Here is a 20,823-nt window from a genome sequence, read left to right on the forward strand (position 1 = left end):
TGATGCATTTATCTATGCAATGATCTTTGTTTACTCATTTACTGTAAAAGCATTTAAATAGAACATATAATATTATTTTGTAGGATGTATAAGCAATTATAATGACATAAGCATTACTGCAAAGTCTAGATTAGCTCCATATATGGAGCGAGGCATTTCCCTCCCCAGGTCTCTTGGTACAATGCTTCAGCTGCTATTAGTAATTTTTTTTGTCCTATTTTTACCTGGTGATCTTTACATTAACATATATCCTGTCCTAGCGTGACAATTCTCACCCACTGTGCTGTATCTATGGAGAAGTGTGGTATGCTTTGGCTTTAACAGTCACTTTGCTGTAAGGCAAAGAAGCATAAAAAAACCTCTGTATCTATTCATGTGCTTACTAAACAAGAATGCTGTACAAACTACCGTATTTGCCGGTGTATAAGGCGACCGGGCGTATAAGACGACCCCCTAATTTTACAGTTTTTTAAGATTTTTTGCCTGTACTCACCGTATAAGACAACCCCCCTTCCGAGGCTTCTGACGCTTCATATTTCTTCCTTTTGGAGCCATATTCTTCTTCATTCTTGCTGGAGCTGGAGACATATTCTTCTTTCTTGCTGGAGCTGGAGCCAATCACAGCGAGCAATGTATTCTATTAATGAATACAAAGCCTGCTAGGATTGGCAGAGGCTGTAACAACATCAGCCCACGCCTCTCTGACCCTCAAAGCCAATCCGAGCAGGCTATTGTACGTAGCCTGCTCTAATTGGCAGAGGTTGTTACTCCAATCCGAGCAGGCTCTGTAATTATTTGAATACATCGCTCACCGGGATTGGCTAAGCGGTATTTACTGTATGTAGCCAAAGCTGCATAGAGTATTACCGCACATCCAGCAGGCATCCGAGCAGCTGACCCGGCGTATAAGACGACCCCTGCTTTTTGGCCATTTTTTTTAAGTGTAAAAGGTAGTCTTATACGCCAGCAAATACAGTACTTAAACATTTAGGAAAATACATGACATACAGAGTATTACAAACTATGCATACAATCTACACATGCACACGCTATCTATCCTTCCTATCAAATGGGCATGGACAATGTTTGCAATAGGAATATATTTGTAATAGGAATACACTATACAGTTACTTAAAGAGAAACTGCAGCCTGCTCATATAATTTGTAATAAAAACATCTGTGGCATTCTAAAGCTTCCCTTCAAACCACTTTGCATATTATTTTGTATGTACAGTGATGCTATACTTGCCAAATATGCTGCAGAAATCTCCCTCCACTAAGTCTGACTGTAACCATTTTAACTGTGGCAGCTAAAGCTGCTGCCTGTTAACTTTGAAAGGAAATTCCAATACCTATCATTTTATAGTTATTATTAGTTCGCTATTATTTAGTATTTTCTTTTTTTTTGAGTTTTCAATTTTTCTTACTTATTTTCAAATTGTTGATTTTCTGAATTTTTTAATTTATGAATTTTGAAATTTCTGAATTTCTGGATTTTTGAATTTCTGGATTTTTGAATTTTTGAATTGACAAATTTTCGAATTTACAAATTTCGATCATAAGGAATGACCCGAAAAACGATTTTTTTAAAATAAATTATGAAAACAAACACATTTTAGGGCAAATAAATAAAGGCGGCATGGCCAATTTTCAACCTCTTAAAAGCCACCAAGACGATGTTGGAATCCCACCCAAGGACATCAGCTTTGCCCTCTATTTAGTTTTGGATGGAGTTACCTCTTGAGGTGGGGGAAAAAAATAAATAGGGTCCAGAATTCTAGAAGGACCTTCGGTGGTTAACCTTGCAGCAAACCCCAATAAAGTCTATGGGGGTGAATCTTGTTGTATGTAAAGCTATTGTAAAACAAAAGGCATGGAAAGCTGTCATTGGAGATCTGTATCAATAGTGAAACCTAAAATAATGCCATTAAAAAAATTTAAATAAAATACGGGGACTGGGTTATCCATTGCAGAAAATTATTGGCTCTCGCGACTCAAGCATACTAAAACAAAGGGTATCCACTGCATTGTAGATTGTGTCTCATTTTTGGCAGCCAACCTGCAAAGTTTTCAACCAAAACATTTTTAAACTTCTTGAATCCCGGGGACTCGCCTTGAACCCATTGTAGCGCCTAACCCGAACCTTATAGCCACTATTTTGCCAGCATCTGTAAAGCAAGATCATGTTATAAAGAAAAGAGTAGAACCGAAGCATGGAGCGAAGCTGATATTTTATACCTTCACACATCCAATTTTACTTGATAATTATAGCAAGATGTACAGACTTCTATTAAAACTGACAGACACAATTGTCTAGTCGTATTGGAGTCTGTACATTTTTATTTTTTTCTTCTAGCAACTGTATAATGCACATTCAGTTGGGATTTAATTGGCTCATACGAGTAATACCTTTTATTTTAATTTTTCTCCCAGATTTTATACATTATCCACGTTGTGCCGGGAGGATCACAAACGTTCTACAAAATTTAAGAAATACTGACACACGTTATTAAACCCCAGAGGTAAGACGGCACAATATTAATAGAGTACGCTCATTCTCTTCAGTAAACAGACAATGCAGTAATTATATTTACAAGCCTTTGCTGTGTTAGGTTATTTTTTATCATGGTGAGAAATTTAATAACAAAAAAATTATCAGATAATGATGTTATCAGTAATAAAATGTCAACAGTTTAATATATGTTTAAAGGCTGCTTTCAAGGGAAATTAATAACCTAGTCAGTATTTGCATAGCAGTATTGCATTTTATATTGGCACATGGTGTGAAGCAGCATTATTGTTGTTGGTTTTTTTTATCTGTAGAAAGAGAAATTTCTGAGAAATGAATAGGGAAGCTCCTGTCAAATGACTAAATACCTTATTGAAGCATATAAAAATGTCAACAAAAAATGCAAACGGAATTGTATATATTTATAATGTACTCACTCCTGGGTGCATACCATTAAGGGGTGTTGGCATATTTCAGAGACTGCAGTTTTGTGCATTTGCTTACCTATTGCTTGGATGACTGCTAAATATCAGAACACTGTGATTCCCTCCCTGAGCTTTTGTATGCCCACTTTGGAACCTCCCCTATGCCCACTTGGGAAGCTCCCCTATGCCCACTTGGGAAGCTCCCCTATGCCCACTTAGGAAGCTCCCCTATGCCCACTTGGGAACCTCCCCTATGCCCACTTAAGGACCTTCCATATGCCCACCTGGGAATGTTTCCTATGCTCATCTAGGGACCTCCCATATGCCCACCTGGAAACTTCCTCTATGCCCACCTGGTAACCTCATAGATACCCACCTAGGAACCTGCCGTATGTCCTCCTTGGAACTTCCAGTATGCCCACCTAGGGGCCATCCCATCAGAGACCACAGTTTTGTATATTTGCTTACCTATTGCTTGGTTTTCAGATGAATGGTGAATATCACAACACTGTGACACCCTCCCTGAGCTTGTGTATGCCCACCTGGGAACCTCCCCTATGCCCACCTGGAGACCTCCCCTATGCCTACCTGGAGACCTCCCCTATGCCCATTTGGGAACTTTGCCTATGTCCACCTAGGGACCTCCCATATGCTCACCTGGATACTTCTCCTATGCCCACCTGGGAACCTCTCATATACCCACCTAGGGACATCCATTAAGCCGACCTAAGGACCTCTTGAATGCCCACCTAGGGACTTCCCATACACCTACCTGGGGACCTCTCCCGTATGTCCACCTGGTGATCTTCCATACAGCCACTTGGAGACCTCCCCTGTGGCCCCCTAGGGACCTCCCTTAGGCCCACCCAAGGACAAGGTTTTCAGTTTCATCAGTGTACAGAGTTGGCTGCCACTGGTATTTACTTTGTGATTGATGATTCTATATAAAGTAATTTTGGGTTCTTACTTGGCTGACAATAAACATGAGTGAACTAAAGAATGCTTTTTATTTATGCATACAATATTTTTTTTATTAATGAATACATTTATTTGGATGATTGCAAGGTATAGCTATTTAAGATATTGGTTTTGATAGGGAGACCTTAATTTGTGAACCTCAGAAGAGGTGCAGATTTCAAAAAATAAAAGTGGTCCTTATTTATTTTTTTAAACTCAGTCACATATCCCAGTCAAAATTTACAATACTTACGGTAAGCTTGATGGCGCCATCTTTAACACTCATGTTTTACAGGATATTTTAGTAATTCAGATCCAAGGGTAATCCGCTTTTAAGTATAGTTTGTGTGTGTGTGTGTGTATGTATATGTTTTATCCTTCACAGGTTTTATTTTATGCAGTTAATGGAAAGTTTTAGCAAGAATATGGGGGAGGGACACACTAAATAACCCTGCCTTGCTATTGTAGTGCAAGGTCCATTTTAACAGTCATGTATTCATGTGATGGCTGGGATACCTTGTAGGGGCCACACATGGGAACTGTGAAGAACTCTTGCAAACAGAAGGAGGAGATGTAGGTAATTCAGCACACCAGAATCCACCCGTATATGAAATATCAGTTTTGGGTGGACTTCCATTGAGTGTATGAGAGCACCCCTATGATCTTCCACTGAGTATTTTTTGTTCTCCCACTTTTAAGAGAAGAAAGGAGCTCTCAGATGTATTCTTGTCATTTTTTATTTTGCAGTGTTAACGACTTAAAAGTGGGGAAGCAACGTGTATATAGGAGATCTCCTCGGCTGTCAAGCTAGACCACTCTCATTCATAGAGCCGTCCGTGCTCCAACACATGAAGAGAAGAAAGAATCTCTCCACACACCAATGACATCACACAGATTCTAATGTATTTGAAGTCAACAATCGCTATGCCAGTCATCAACCTTGGGACCTCCCTTTAAAGCCTTTGCCCTGAAAGGGCTTACTCATTGTAATCTATGAGTAGGCCCTTTCAGGTGATATTGGTTAGAGAAAGTTTCCCAAGGGTGAGGACTGTCATAGTGATTGTAAGGCCTGGTGCAAGGATTTTTAACACCCTAGGCGAAACCACATTTTGCCACCCCCTCTGGCTCCACACCTGACTTCACCCCCTTTTCCCTGCCCATGCATACCCCACCTTTTTAATGAAACGCCCATCACATGCAGCCTCGCCAGCGCCCATCACATGCAGCCTCGCCAGCGCCCATCACATGCAGCCTCACCAGCGCCCATCAAATGCAGCCTCACCAGCGCCCATCAAATGCAGCCTCACCAGCGCCCATCAAATGCAGCCTCACCAGCGCCCATCAAATGCAGCCTCACCAGCGCCCATCAAATGCAGCGTCAACAGCGTCCATCAAATGCAGCCTCACCAGCGCCCATCAGACACTATGTGCGAACGGAGCAGCGGCTGCCTGCTGATTCTGAAACTTGGTTGCTTGCTGCAGAGAGAAAATAGTAGGAAAACCAGTGGCCGGGCGCCCTAGTTTGCCTAGTGGTAGCACTGGCCCTGGTGATTGTTGACTTCAAATAAATTAGAATCTGTGTGATGTCATTGGTGTGTGAAAAGTAATTCTCTTCTCTTCATGTGATGGACAGTGGAGGGCTTTATGATTAATTTGCACCTAGTGTGGAATAAACCAGCTTGAGAGCAGAGGAGATTTCCTATATATACACATTGGTTCACTACATTTAAGTCATTAACGCAGCAAAATAATACTGACGGGAAGAAGTCATACTAATTAAAACTTTTGTGCTGCTGCAGATTTTATTTTAATGGCATTGCTTCTGCAATCATATTTTAGGTAAACCTATTATTAGAGGGAATTCCTTTGGTAAAAGAAGAGTACACAAGAAAACAACCTGTGACTTTGATGTGCCAAGAAGGGTAACATGGGATGCTGACTTGTCATGTTAAATTAAATTCTATTCATACTGATAGTGTCTGAGGGAATTTTAATTATCCAATGTATCATCGAGTGCCTTGGACAGCTAAGCAAAGGACATTGGATGTTTAATTACAAGCCTAACATCAGTGCCCTGTCTATGGTAAATGGTATGGTAAAAAATTGGTACAAAGTCATCAGTGTTTACAGTGTATGTTTTGGAGCTACATTATTGAAAGTGGAGCTCAAGCCCAAACATTTTCTAGTTTTCTGCCCCATTGAGGAAATTATTTGAGAATCCCAATCCCGGATACATAAGTACGATTATATTTCCCCAAAGCGAGAAGTCCCTTTTTGACAGATGTCACTGGAGGAGGTGTCAGCATTGTAAGATAATTTGTATCCTTCTGTTCTATGGTGTGTTGCATTTGATATAAATACTGTATATGTATGTTTTATGATTTTATACTCAGACTTTGGTATACATGGAACAGTCTGTCATAGAAACAGAATCTAGTATGGAAAAGTTTAAGTGGATACTAATCAAATAAATGTCACCTAATACAATAGGAACCTGGATACCATTGTTGTATTTCAGTCGACTATTGTTCTGTAACCATGGTCAACAATAGCCTGACAACCTGACATACACTTTATTACCAAAAGTATTAGGACACCTGCTTTTACACGCACATGAACTTTAATGGCATCCCAGTCTTAGTCCGTGAGGTTCAATATTGAGTTGGCCCACCCTTTGCATCTATAACCGCTTCAACTCTTCTAGGAAGGCCGTCCACAAGGTTTAGAAGTGTGTCTATGGGTCGTGGCTCTGTGCAGTCCAGTCAAGTTCCTCCACCGCAAACTCACTCATCCATGTCTTTATGGACCTTGCTTTGTGCACTGGTGCGCAGTCATGTTGGAACAGGAAGTGGCCATCCCCAAACTTTTCCCACAAAAAGTTCACCAGTGCTGTATGCCTACAGCCACAGAATACAAGGTTGTTTGCTGTCAGGTGAACGCCTGTCGGCTAATTTTTGTAATGGCCGGCACTTGCTTATGTATCCGGTTTTTCACTTAATACTTCTGGTAAGTCAGTGTCCATGTTGTGGGACTATTTGTGCACAGCTAGTAAGTATTTTGTGTCTGCAAATATGACCTGCAGGTTTTTAATATTCGCCTGCCATTAAAGTCAATGGGGCCCGCCGCGAACTTGAGGTTCGCAGACATTTGCGAAAGCTCATGGTTAGCGTTCGCGAACCATCCCGTCGGATGTTCGTCCATCACTACTTAGAGGTATACTCACTTTTGTTGCCAGTGGTTTAGACATTAATGGCTGTGTGTTGTTATTTTGAGGGGACAGCAAATTTACACTGTTGTACACTCACTACTTTACATTGTAGCAAAGTGTAATTTCTTTAGTGTTGTCACAAGAAAAGATATAATAAAATATTTACAAAAATGTGAGGGGTGTACTCACTTTGAGATGCTGTATAGATTTTGCCATTGGAACCATCGAATAGGCTGCTTATGACTAAACTGTATACAGTCATGTGATTACTTTCTGTTACAGTTCCTTTGTGACCTTCATGCCCCATGTCACCACAACTGAGGTTCTGATCTTACCCAATCCCATTTAGTTATAGCAAAGCATAGAAACGGGAAAAAAAATGATTATGAAGGAAAAATATAAATTTGAGTTTGGCCACTCCTCCACAGAATGACCCCCTGAGTGTGGACGCTTATCCACAGAAAGACCCCCTGAGTGTGGACGCTCCTCCACAGACTGACCCCCTGAGTGTGGACGCTCCTCCGCAGAATGACTCCCTGAGTGTGGACGCTTCTCTGCAGAAAGACCACTTGAGTGTGGACGCTCCTCCTCAAAATGACCCCCTGAGTGTGGATGCTCCTCCACAGACTGACCCCCTGAGTGTGGATGCTCCTCCGCAGAATGACTCCCTGAGTGTGGACGCCCCTCTGCAGAATGACCCCCTGAGTGTGGACACTTCTCTGCAGAATGACCCCCTGAGTGTGGACGCTCCTCCGCAGAATGACCCCCTGAGTGTGGACGCTCCTCCGCATAATGACCCCCTGAGTGTGGACGCTCCTCCACAGAATGACCCCCTGAGTGTGGACGCTCCTCCGCAGAATGACCCCCTGAGTGTGGACGCTCCTCCGCAGAATGACCCCCTGAGTGTGGACGCTCCTCCGCAGAATGACCCCCTGAGTGTGGACGCTCCTCCGCAGAATGACCCCCTGAGTGTGGACGCTCCTCCGCAGAATGACCCCCTGAGTGTGGACGCTCCTCCGCAGAATGACTCCCTGAGTGTGGACGCTCCTCCGCAGAATGACCCCCTGAGTGTGGACGCTCCTCCGCAGAATGACCCCCTGAGTGTGGACGCTCCTCCGCAGAATGACCCCCTGAGTGTGGACGCTCCTCCGCAGAATGACCCCCTGAGTGTGGACGCTCCTCCGCAGAATGACCCCCTGAGTGTGGACGCTCCTCCGCAGAATGACCCCCTGAGTGTGGACGCTCCTCCGCAGAATGACCCCCTGAGTGTGGCCGCTCCTCTGCAGAATGATCCCCCTGAGTGTGGCCGCTCCTCCGCAGAATGATCCCCCGAGTGTGGCCGCTCCTCCGCAGAATGATCCCCCGAGTGTGGCCGCTCCTCCGCAGAATGATCCCCCGAGTGTGGCCACTCCTCTGCAGAATGACCCCCTGAGTGTAGACGCTCCTCCGCAGAATGACTCCCTGAGTGTGGACGCTCCTCCGCAGAATGACCCCCTGAGTGTGGACGCTCCTCCGCAGAATGACCCCCTGAGTGTGGACGCTCCTCCGCAGAATGACCCCCTGAGTGTGGACGCTCCTCCGCAGAATGACCCCCTGAGTGTGGACGCTCCTCCGCAGAATGACCCCCTGAGTGTGGACGCTCCTCCGCAGAATGATCCCCCGAGTGTGGCCGCTCCTCTGCAGATTGATCCCCCGAGTGTGGCCACTCCTCCGCAGAATGATCCCCCGAGTGTGGCCGCTCCTCCGCAGAATGATCCCCCGAGTGTGGCCGCTCCTCCGCAGAATGATCCCCCGATTGTGGCAGCTCCTCTGCAGAATGAGCCAGGAATTAAATGCATTCTTTCTATCATGCAACAGGGCAATACAAACTTATTCTTTATCATATTTGTGTTAGGTATTCTGTAAATAAAAATTATGTAGGGCAGGAAAATCCTTTAGATCATTTGATTGTAGACTGCATGCAAGCTGTGTGCATAAATAATTTGGCCAAGGATAAAAATTTGTTTTCGAACCAATATGAACTATTTACTGAAAACAACATTTCAATTAAATAAACTGAAGCATGTGAAAATGTTCAAGGTATCATTGAAAACCAACCGAGTGGTATTTGATTTTACTGCAGCAGTGCCCTTTTGTGCTGCGCTGACTTTCATTATATTTTCACACCATTTAAATGTTTTATTCAGTCATACAGGATATTTAATACTTTGCAGTGTCCGGCTCTGAGAAAAACTAGCAGGCTTATAAATTGCTTTATAACTTACACTGAAGCCAAGGTTAAAAGAGAGGTTAAGTAATATAGTGAAGACAGTAGGGGAAGAGAGTAGTGGCCGAATAACTGCTACACATTTTTCTAAGCCTGACAGATACTGCAGAGCCCCAGAGGATTATGGGACATATCTATACATTTATAGCATACGGTAAAACCATAACAATAAGGCAGGCCCCTACAACAGGCAACGACAGTGGGGCCACTGATGCCCTGATTTTAAAGAATATGTACTACAGTTTAATAAAGCATTTAACTTATGTAGACTTTTTGTTTTTTTAAGGAAACCTTAAAGGGGTTGTAAACCTTCAGTTTTTTTACCTTAATGCATGTAAAGCATTAAGGTGAAAAAACATCTGATAATTACCTGCCCCGTCGAGCCCCAGTTTTACTTACCTGAGGCACAAATCTCTGTGGGCGCGATCCCACGTTGGTTTCCCTCAGCTCCTGTGGGCTCTTCATTGGATGATTAATATGATTGATAGCAGTGCAGCCATTGGCTCCCGCTGCTGTCAATCAAATCAATAATGCGATGCACTGGGAGGCGGGGCCAATTGATACACTTGGCGGCTATGAGCCTGGTGGGCTCTAGTGGGCATCCTTGATGGGTCTGCACTGATAATCAGTGCAGACCCCCACTGTCAGGTGAGCCGCTGATTGGCTTTCCTCTACTCGCGCCTTGTCAGTGCAAACAGAAGAAAATCGATTACTGGAACTTCATGGTTACGATGTTACCAGCTGTGATTGGACACAGCTGATCACATAGTAAAGAGCCTACGTCATAGGCTCTTTACCAGGATCAGAGGTGTTTTGTGTCAAAGCGACACACCGCACCACTGATCGCCACTCTGCTCGCCCTTCTGTGTGCAGCAGCCCCAATATAGTTTACCTGAGCCCCCTCTCGCTGGATTCAGAGGGGGCTCAGGTTAGTAGGTTATAGTATGCATGAAGGTAAAAAAACCTTGTGCCTTTAACCACTTTAACTTGACAGGATTAAACTCTAATTGTGATCTATTCAATCCTGCCCAGCAAAAGCACAGCTAGCTCGAAGGTCAGGCAATGTATGAAGGGGTTTTCTTCCTGAATAATGCTGGGATCTGTGAGGCAGGACTTGGGAGGTTTGGACCCTTCTGTAGATGTAACTGGGTGAGATTGAATGACAATTAGGATGTATTCCATTTCACCCACCATCAGAGCTGTGAAACAAGTTGCATCATCTGAAAGACTACAAAGGGGAGTGTTCTAGGCTTTAGCTGCTGCAGGAAGTGGCTGTGAAAGGGACAGAGTCTATCGGCAGGATATACAGAATGTCACATGGTACAGAGCCACAACTAAACTCAGAATATCAGGGGATCTGCAGACAACAGAGCAACATGGAAAAGAGGTATGGTCTATGCTGGGACTGATCATTCCATTCAGTTTTAGTGAAAAGAAAGTTGGAGTTTAGCATGAATTTTCAGGGGGAATACTTTATATACAGTACTGTGCAAAGGTTTTAGGCAGGTGTGAAAAGGTGCTGTAAATGAAGAATGCTTTCAGAAATAGAAGTGTTAATAGTTTAGTTTTATCAATTAACAAAATGGAAAACAAATGAACAGAAGAGAAATCCAAATAAAATCAATATTTGGTGTGACCAGCCTTTGCCTTCAAAACAGCTTCAGTTCTTATAGGTACACTTGCTCACAGTTTTTGAAGAAAGAAATTTAAAGAGAAATCAAAAATAGAAATACATGGGGGTGGGTTAAGTTCCTTTTTAATGTTTTTTATGTAAAACATTTTTAAAGCATCCCTTTTACTTAGCTAAGCTTACTAAAGCTTCTGCCAAATATGAGTCATGCATTATTCAATAAACAGAAACTTTAGTTAGGTTTGTACCAAGACCCCATAATTGATTTTGTTGGGTGCCACTGTCTTGCATTTCACACAGCAAAGAGAAGGTGAAGTCAGGATGTCGATTTGCTTAAACCAAAGTTGCTTAAACCAAAGTTATTTCATGACTTTCACCAAAGGCCCCTTCCACACGAGGCTGATGTTGCTATAGAGACCGCCATGTCAGCAGGAGATCAGTCCATTGATCTCCGCTGAGCTGGCAGATGACAAGCTCCTCCCTGCTCACTCAGCGGGGAGGGGCTTGTCAAGGGCGCTGTCTCCTATGGAGAGATCGGACGAAAACAGATAGCATGTCTATTTTCATCAGATCTCACCCGATCCGCCATGGACGGATGGGGACGTATCCCCATACGTCTGTTTTTAGCGGATCAGATCGGGTTGGATGTCAGCAGACATGTCTCCGCTGACATCCGACGCTCCATAGATATGCATGGAGCAGCCGCTCAGGTTCGCCGTCAAAACTGACAGGCGGACCTGAACGGTCCGTCCGTGTGAAAGGGGCCTAAAATTTGTTGATGTAAAATGAGATACTACAAACTATACTATGCTAGACATAAATAACTAGTCTGGTGCTCTTCACACCACACTTTTTATTACAGTTCACATATGTCGACAACCAGTAGAACTAGTTAGAGATGGATATAAGGGCTTAAAGTGGTGGTAAAGTCGGAGGGTTTTTTCTCTTAATGCAATTTATGCATTAAGATAAAAAGCCTTCTGTGTGCAGCAGCCACCCTCAGCCACCCCCCCTAACACTTACCTGAGCCCCATCTCTATCATCCTTGAGATGTTTCTACAACTTGATTGGATTCCACCTGTGGTAAATTCAGTTGATTGGACATGATTTGGATAGGCACACACTTGTCTATATAAGGTCCCACAGTTCACAGTGCATGTCAGAGCACAAACCAAGACATGAGGTCCAAGGAATTGTCCGAGACAAGATTGTATGGAGGCAGAGCTCTGAGGAAGTGTACAGAAACATTTCTTCAACATTTAAGTTCCCAATGAGCACCGTGGCCTCCATAATCCTTAAATGGAAGAAGTTGGAACCACCAGGACTCTTCCTAGAGCAGGCCGCCCGGCCAAACTGAGATATCGGGAGAGAAGGGCCTTAGTCAGGGAGGTCTGACAAAGCTCCAGTGTTTCTCTGTGGAGAGAGGAGAACCTTCCAGAAGAACAACCTTGGTAGAGTGGCCCGACGAAAGCCACTCCTTAGTAAAAGACAAATGACAGCCCACCGGGAGTTTGTCAAAAGCAAACTCAAAAGCAAAAGAGGTGCTATGGGGCAACTCTGGGAATGTCCTTGAGTTGCCCAGATAGAGCCCAGACTTGAACCTGATTGAAAATCTATGTAAAGATCTGAAAATGGCTGTGAACCAACGCTCCCCATTCAACCTGATGGAGCTTGAGAGGTCCTGCAAATAAATATGGGAGAAACTGGCCAAAAAATAGGTGTGCCAGGCTTGTAGCATCAATACTCCAAAAGACTTGAGGCTGTATTTGGTGCCAAAGAGGCTTAAACAAAGTATTGAACAAAGGCTGTGAATACTTATGTACACGTGATTTTTCTTTTCATTTAACATTCAGCATAGCATGAAGATTGCAGTGGATAAAATTATTGAAAAGTGGCCCATGTATTGCTGGCGAATGAAAGGGAAATAAAATTACCCTGGTGGGGGTAGGCAGTGGAAGGAATTAATATTGCCCTGCTGTACAGGAAAGTGAGAGCAATTTGGTCAGTAGGAGATTGGTGGTGGTCAGGAATCAAGAGAAAGTAATATAGAGTGCAGGGGTCAGGAGTAAGTACTACAGATAAAACCTATATAATAGTAATAATAATAATAACTCTTTATCAGCATACTTATTTTGGGTTACTGACTCAAAGAAGTAAGCCAGCATGGCAGACAGGCAACTAGTATTTTAGACTGAGAAGCCATAAATATTTATTTTAGAAAATGTTTCCTTTGAAATCGGTTAAATTCTATTCGACTCCTGGGGTCCATATAACAATTGGTTAAAAGGCACAAAACGGAACAATGTTTTTCCAAGTATGTGTATTTTCCATCAAAACATGATTAGTAACAGTGCTTGTTAAGTGAATTGTCACACCAGCAGATGTGGCAATATTCAAAGCTTTTTATTTAGACTCAGATTGCAAAGCATCAAGAAAAAAAAAGGGAAGAAAGTGCATTTTAATTAAAATTGTGCCAGTATCACAGACTGGCTTTTAGATTAAGACATCTCCATTGAACAGTTTCTGCTTTGCATTTGCATCACAAATTGTTCCCATTTCATGATAAGAATGCTATACAAACATGTCTTTAATTACTTTTATAATTAGGAAACTACTTAAGTGTTAATGGGATTCCGACACAGTATGCTGGTATCTTTATTCCTGCTCTTGTTTGTTGTCCTCTGCCACTGATTTGCCAATAGGTGGGGCAGAGTGGCAGCTCGGGCACAGTCCCAGTGTATACTAGTGTTATTAGGTATCTTAATTCAACACCATTACTGAAAAAGGTGCAATTACTTGTTAAATAATTGCAAAATGGTAAAAACATTTTTATTGCATTTGTGTTAATGGGAATGCCATATTAGTAGCATTCCGTACAAGCAAAAGGACTGTCCAAATATGAGCTGTACACCTCTGGGCTCAACAGATCCACTGATGACCTCCTACTTACCCCTTTGCTTTACATTTCTTCCATTGCTCCTTTCTGTGTTTAGGGATTGCAACATTGAATATGATTTTAAACTCTGAATATTTCTATCACACCTTAAAGTCAGTGGCGGCCCGTCCATTAGGGATGCCCGAGCGCCGCTCCCTCTCTCCATGCTACCCCCTCTATGCAATGGATAGATTCCAGTGGAGAGCAGGAGAACGGGAGGCCGCCGCTGGTGATGGGGTGAGTGTGGCTGATGGGGGGGGGGGGGTTTCTAGGGTGGCATACTGTTTAAAGTGTTTGTTGCCCAAACATTTCATATTCATGATATGTGCCCGCTGAACCATGTACTTGTTTGAGAAAGTCTCCTGTTCTCTTTGCATTGCTTCCTTTGTGTGAAATCCCTGGTGCTCCTGCCAACAGTGGCGTTACTACGGTTGGTGTCACCTAGTGTGGAAAAACATGGTGTCACCCCGCCCCCCTATTACTTTTTTCCCCACATATTTTTGCCCTGTTATTCTTTTCTCTCTGTTCTCCTTTTCATTTTCTCTCTCTCTATCCCTCTTGTTTTATATCTTTGCCCCCCCCCCCCCGAATTGCTCTGGCTGTTCTGCAATTTCATGCTGTTTCAGTTTGAGGAGAGAGGTGGGGGAGAAAGTGTGAAAGTAGGAGAGAGATTAAGTAAGTGGAGAGAGGGAGTGGGGGGGGGGGGGTGAGAGAGGGAGTTAGGGGTGAGAGAAAAGGGGGTGGGGTTGAAGAGGGGGAGGTTAGTGAGTGAAAAAGAGAGGGGGTGGGAATTGAAGAGGGGGAGGTTAGTGAGTGAAAAAGAGAGGGGGTGGGGTTGAGGGAGGGGTGAGAGAGAGGTTGGGGGTGACAGAGAGGGGGGAAAGAGAGGGAGAGGGGGAGAGAGAAAGAGGGGATGAGGGAGGGGGACGAGAGAGAAAGGTGGGGGTGACAGAGGGGGTGAGTGAGAAAGAGAGGAAGGGTGAAAGAGAGAGGGGGGTCACCCCTCAGCTGTTTCCTGCCCATCCTGTACAGACACACGGCCAGCTCTGCCATCCTCACTGGTGGCACAGACAGCACAGCTTGAGGCTTCATCTGAGGGAATGGCATGTGCGCACCCGGACAGAGCTGTGTACAGTGTCGGGTATTGGAAGGATTGCTCACAACTTGGTCCCTTTATTGGCTGCTCCTCTCCGGCCTCTTCCCTTATCCTGGGCTCCCAGACAGCCTCCTCTTGGTTTCTCAAGTCCTTCCTTGCTGCCTAAATTATCTCTGCCTCTCACAGGGCCCCTACTGATCTCTGGGCCTCGTGAGGTGCTGTCCGAGATGCTGCCTTTGTCACCGACAAGAGTGATGTGCTGCCCTTGTGTCTCCGCAGCAGCCCGTGAAATGTAACCCATTGTCTGTCTGGTTCTGGTGTCAACCAGTGTAACCTGGGTACGCTCCACACCCTCATATCAATGCCACTGCCTGCCCGTCCCTCTGCTTACCTATTAAAAACTGACCACACTATACAGGAGAACACAACTTTTTTTTATATCTATACACAAATGGTTTTCATTTCTAGTTTAAACCGAATGTTTTTTTTTTCAAGGTGATTGTTTACAAAAAAGGAGAATATGGGAATCGCATCTATTTTTAGATCCTTGAAACCCCCTACACTGTGCCACCACTACATCCCTGATACCCCCTGCACGGTGAAATCACTAGATCCCTGATACCCGCTGCACTGTAAACACACAACATCACTTATACCAGCTGCACTGTGACCTCTCTATGCACCTGATAACTATAACACTATAGCCACCCAGCATTGCTACACCCTATACACCCCAGATTCCCCCTCAGCACTGTTTTCCCCTATACACCCTTGATATCCCCCAGCACCAGACACAGTGCACGTGACCTTTTAACTATGTGCCAACCTCTAGCACTGTGACAAGGACTCGCCTCTTAGCAATGACGTCATGCCAGTGAGGAAGAGGGTGCATCCCTACGGGCATCCCAAGCCCAGTGGTGCAATTAGTTGGCCAGCTGGGCTCACCATCCGCATGGCACTCCCACAGGCAGACTCTCAGCACTGCCGGCTCAGCTGCAGCTTCCACTCCAGCTCCTACTTTGTGGCCTCCAATTCCCGTGCATACAAGCTGCATGGGCGGGGTCAGAGGGTCACTGGAGCTCCTGTCCATGCCCCCTCCCTGCTGACTGGGGAATAACAGGCACCTACCACACAGGCACATCATGGCGCCTGCCTCCTGTTTGTAACCATTGCTTTCATTGCCGTCAGGGGGTAATTTACAGGCAGCGTGGGCACAAGGGGTAGCTGCTTTGGGCCCCACAATAATTTCAGGACACAGGGCAGCTTCCCCTTCTGCCCCATGTTAAAGATGGCCATACATACACTATTCACTATTGAGTTGGCCTCACCCTTTGCAGCTATAAAAGCTTCAAAACTTCTGGGAAGGCTGTTCACAAGGCTTAGGGGTGTGTCTATGGGAATGTTTGACCATTCTTCCAGAAGAGCATTTGTGAGGTCGGCACTGATGTGGACAAGAAGGCCTGGCTCGCATTCTCTCCTGTAATTCATCCCAAAGGTACTTTATGGACCTTGCTTTGTGCACTGATGGGCAGTCATGTTGGAACAGAAAGAAGCCATCCCCAAACTGTTTCCAAAAAGTTGAGAGAATGTCAACTAACTGGAACTAAGGTGCCAAGCCCAACTCCTGAAAAATAACTCCCACCTCCACCAAATGATTTGGACCAGTGCACAAAGCATTATCCAAAAAGACATGAATGAGCAAGTTTGGGGTGGAGGAACTTGACCGGCCTGAGTCCTGATCTCAACCCGATAGAAAACCTTTGGTAGGAATTGAAGCTGAGACAGCGAGCCAGGCCTTCTCATCAACATCAGTACCGGACCTCACAAATGCGCTTCTGAAAGAATGGTCAAACATTCCCATAGACACACTCCTAAACCTTGTGGACAGCCTTCCCAGAAGAGTTGAAGCTGTTATAGCTGCAAAGAGTGGGGCAACTCAATATTGAATCACGCGGATTAAGACTGGAATGACATTAAATTTCATGTGGGTGTAAAGACAGGTGCCTCAATACTTCTGGTAATATATTGTACATACATTGGTCCAAGCTGGACTATGGTAACTATACAAAAATATCCAGACCTGGAATTCTGCATTACAGCAGAACTAAACCCATTGATTTAACAATTTACCAAAACAATTACAGTGAAGGCATGCCATGGATGACCACTGTCACAGCTGTTTGTGTTCTTCTTTACCAATCTAGCAAGCCACCAAATGGCTGGTGTCATAACTAATTACACGCAGCACCAAGGCAATGTCAAATAGAGGCCAAGATGGCAGCTTCTCTGGCTGTAAAGGATTGAAGGGTTTAATTCCATTTTAATTGTTGCAGTAGGAGGAGGAGTGTTATCTGTTCTAAACAATGCTTTTATCCAGAACTGGTGGTTAGCATTACCCCCTCAAGAAGTTATACTTCTAGGTCAGGAGACACCTTTGTAACAAGAACAAAAAAAAGGTTACTTCTGACAGTAACCAGGGGTCAGACTTTTAAGGCATGGAAACAATGGAGAGGTATATGTCCAAAAAAAATATAGTGTTTATTAGAAAAAATACAAAAATAACAATATTCAAGAATTAAAATCATTTACATCATATAGATCATATAAAATGAGAATAGTTTGTACAATGAGCCCTTGTGTGTCTATGCGTTTCACCATTGGGCTTCTTCAGGACAACAATCAAGGTTCAAAAGGGATGACAAGAAAAAAGAAAAAACGGGTCTCACTATCTGCAATGAGATACATTCCAGTTAAAAATCTAGTGCAGAAACATACATATTATACATTTTATTATACATTTTTTTGACATATACCTCTCCATTGTTTCCATGCCTTAAAGGTCCAACTCCTGGTTACTGTCAGAAGAAACCTTATTTTGTTCTTGTTTAATTAAAGGATGTAGCACCGTGAGTGCTTCCTTCTTTATATTCTTCTGATACCTCTGTAACCTCTCTGCCCAGAGATGTTCCAGGAAAGCAGTGGGAACCTACTGCACAACAATGAGGTCTTAGCTGCACCAATTAAAACCCAACTTGACAAGTTCCCTTTAAACTTTAATAAGGCCACTAATCTGATGGGGCTATTTACATGACGAACAGCTGGGATTTACAGATAGGAGATGTAAATGGCTGCTATGGAATTGTGCATTGAATCTGTTTATTTTACAATAGTGTACTCTGCCTTTTGTTCTACCCTCCAAAATGATCTTTTGCAGTGAAGCAAGTAATACAATTCACCCAGGGATGAGGCTGGCAGCTGCTGCCCACACCTGACACCCTCTGCCATCCACATTCAGCTGCTGAAGTCAGGCTCATAGACTTAAATAGGATTCTCACTCTGCTCTGCCAGAGAAGCAGGGAAAGCTGCTCATTAGTGGATGGCACAGAGTGCCGGAGAAGAGTATGTGCCATGCTGGTGACCCCTGTGAAATGTAACACACTGCATGACATGGAAATAAGCGATAATTACTGCAACTCCCGCCACTGCGTGGCAAGCCTAAAAACATCTTCTGAATTCAAACCCCGATATGTGCAAAACATCTAAACCAGTTTAGCCACTCTGTTAAACATTCACAAATAATATGCCTGATAATTATATTTTAGCTCTTCTGCTGCTTTGGACTGTATTACGGGAAAAAATGATTCATTCGATTTTTTTTTTTTTTTTGTAGCATACATTTTTTTTTACACCAAGATCTTTTTGGCATCTGTTGCTGCAGATCTAGTTAACCTTCCAGATCTTATTCTTACAAAATATTTAGTGTAGCGCTACCCATGCAGGAGCCACTGATTTGAGTCTCATGTACTTTTCCTACTAGTCAAGTCAAGCTTTATTGTCATGATTCTACTACACGTGAGGACATACGGTAGAATGAAATGTTGTATCTCACAGGGCCACGGTACTAGTACATACAAATTAAACATAATAAAGACTAAAAACACAGCGAAGAACTAATAAAGAAAAAAAATATTATAAACCTATACACATCTGGGAACTACGTAACTGCCATATACTGTATATTTCTAAAAGTCTTTGTAGCAGCAAATGTTTATGAAAGTGTCTAGTGCATACTCAAGAGTAAAAAGGAGGGGAAGTGAGATGTTCCTGGTCACAATACTTAGATTGTAGAAGAGGTTTCAAAGAGTATTGGAGTTAAAGTGACGCTTAAGGTTCACTTTTTTTTTAAAATAACAAACATGTCATATTTACCTCCACTGTGCAGTTCGTTTTGCACAGTGTGGCCCCGATCGTCCTCTTCTGGGGTCCCATGGCGGCTCTTGCGGCTCCTTCCCTCAATAGATAACCCGCTCTGGGAAACTCTCTCCTGAGGGGGTTACCTTGCGGGCGCGCTCCTGTGTCATACAGTCGGTGTCCATAGCTGCCGAGTATATGACTCAGCCCCGCCTCCCGACGCCCGCATCATTGGATTTGATTGACAGCAGCGGGAGCCAATGGCTGCGCTGCTATCAATTTATCCAATGAAGAGCCGAGAAGCAGTGGAGAGAGTGACGTGGGATCGCGCCGACTGAAATTCGGGCCTCAGCTAAGTAAAACGGGGGGGGGGGGGGCTGGGGGGCCAGGCAGTGCAAGGTGTTTTCTTACCTTAATGCAAACCAAGATACGACGGCTTTTGGCATAGATCCGACAGGCGTACGGCTTTGTACCCCTTCGGATCGTAGGTGTAATTCTCTGGCGGCCGCTGGGTGGAGTTTGCGTCTTTTTCCAGCGTCGGGTATGCAAATTAGCTGTTTACGGCGATCCACGAAGGTACGTGCGTTCGTCGCATTCTCTTACGTCGTCGCTAGTCGGTTTTTCCCGTCGCAATCTTAAGCCTGCTTTTTCATGGCTTAGATTTAGACCAGCCATGTTAAAGTATGGTGTCGTTCCCGCGTCGAATTTCAAATTCGTCCGGGAATACGAAAGTATGTTACGCACGTCGCCGTTCTAAAAACACGTTGGGGCGCCGTAATTTCGCGCAAAGCACGGCGAGAAATTTTCACACGGAGCATGCGCAGAACGTTCGGCGCGGGAGCGCGCCTAACTTAAATGGTACACGCCCCATTTGAATTAGGCGGGCTTGCGCAGGACGGCTTTACGTTACACCGCCGTAAGTTTACACGCAAGTGCTTGGTGAATCAGGCACTTGCGCTGAAAAGTTGCGGCGGTGTAACGTAAATGAGTTGCGTTACGCCGCAGCGCAGGTACATGAATCTGGCCCATAGATCTTTGAGTTCAGCTCATGATAAATAGGGGAAAAAACAAGTGTTAAGTTTATAATTTTGCACAGTGTACAACCATTCATTCATAAAAACAGAAAAATGCTCAGGTTTAGGTTAACCAGCAAATGCTTCTAGTATGGTTGTAGTGGAGTAGACAACGGACATTGTAAGCACTGAAGAAATCTCCTACAGTTTGTTCCAGCAATTTAGCAAGGCATAATATACAAAGGAAAGGGATTCTCGGCACACAGTCATTAATTAGAGTGGTTATCAATGTGTATGATTATGCAGACTGGTGGACAGTGAAATCACTGTTAAATTTGCATAGAATCTTCTACTCCATATATCACACATAATTAAACTGACATACAATTTTCCTATCGTCCAGTTGTCAGCTATTTTTTTTCATGTCTTGAGGTTCATCAACCACTTGCTGACCTCTGCACGCCAATATACGTCGGCAGAATGGCAGCGGTGGGCAAATGTGCGTAAGGTACGCCCCTTTAAGAAGTCGCGCGGTGGGCGTGCGATCATGTCACGGAGTGGCAGAACGGGGAGATGCCTATGTAAACAAGTCA

The 20,823-nt window shown here is 44.0% G+C and overlaps 1 protein-coding gene and 1 long non-coding RNA gene across 2 annotated transcripts in view; both read left to right on the forward strand.

The window, feature by feature from the left end:
* Window positions 1-2,522, forward strand: part of LOC120920606 — a 195,494-nt gene extending 192,972 nt beyond the window's left edge. Inside the window, exon 4 of the long non-coding RNA XR_005744747.1 lies at window positions 2,434-2,522. This is a non-coding gene — a long non-coding RNA (uncharacterized LOC120920606). The remainder of the gene's footprint in view (window positions 1-2,433) is intronic.
* A 4,875-nt stretch (window positions 2,523-7,397) lies between these two features.
* On the forward strand, window positions 7,398-9,004 carry FSCB (fibrous sheath CABYR binding protein). The gene is made up of 3 exons (XM_040333201.1): window positions 7,398-7,421; window positions 7,528-8,367; window positions 8,420-9,004. Exons 1-3 carry the CDS (start codon window positions 7,398-7,400, stop codon window positions 9,002-9,004), a joined length of 1,449 nt encoding a protein of 482 aa, XP_040189135.1.
* Window positions 9,005-20,823: the final 11,819 nt, after the last annotated feature.

The sequence above is a fragment of the Rana temporaria genome, chromosome 13 (assembly GCF_905171775.1).
Source record: "Rana temporaria chromosome 13, aRanTem1.1, whole genome shotgun sequence".
Taxonomy (NCBI): domain Eukaryota; kingdom Metazoa; phylum Chordata; class Amphibia; order Anura; family Ranidae; genus Rana; species Rana temporaria.

Coding starts and splice junctions, on each gene's coding strand:
- FSCB (XM_040333201.1), top strand. CDS start 7,398: ATGCCCCATGTCACCACAACTGAG. Junction 7,422..7,527: donor CCCATGTCACCACAACTGAG/GTTCTGATCTTA, acceptor ACTCCTCCACAG/AATGACCCCCTGAGTGTGGA. Junction 8,368..8,419: donor CGCAGAATGACCCCCTGAGT/GTGGCCGCTCCT, acceptor GCTCCTCCGCAG/AATGATCCCCCGAGTGTGGC.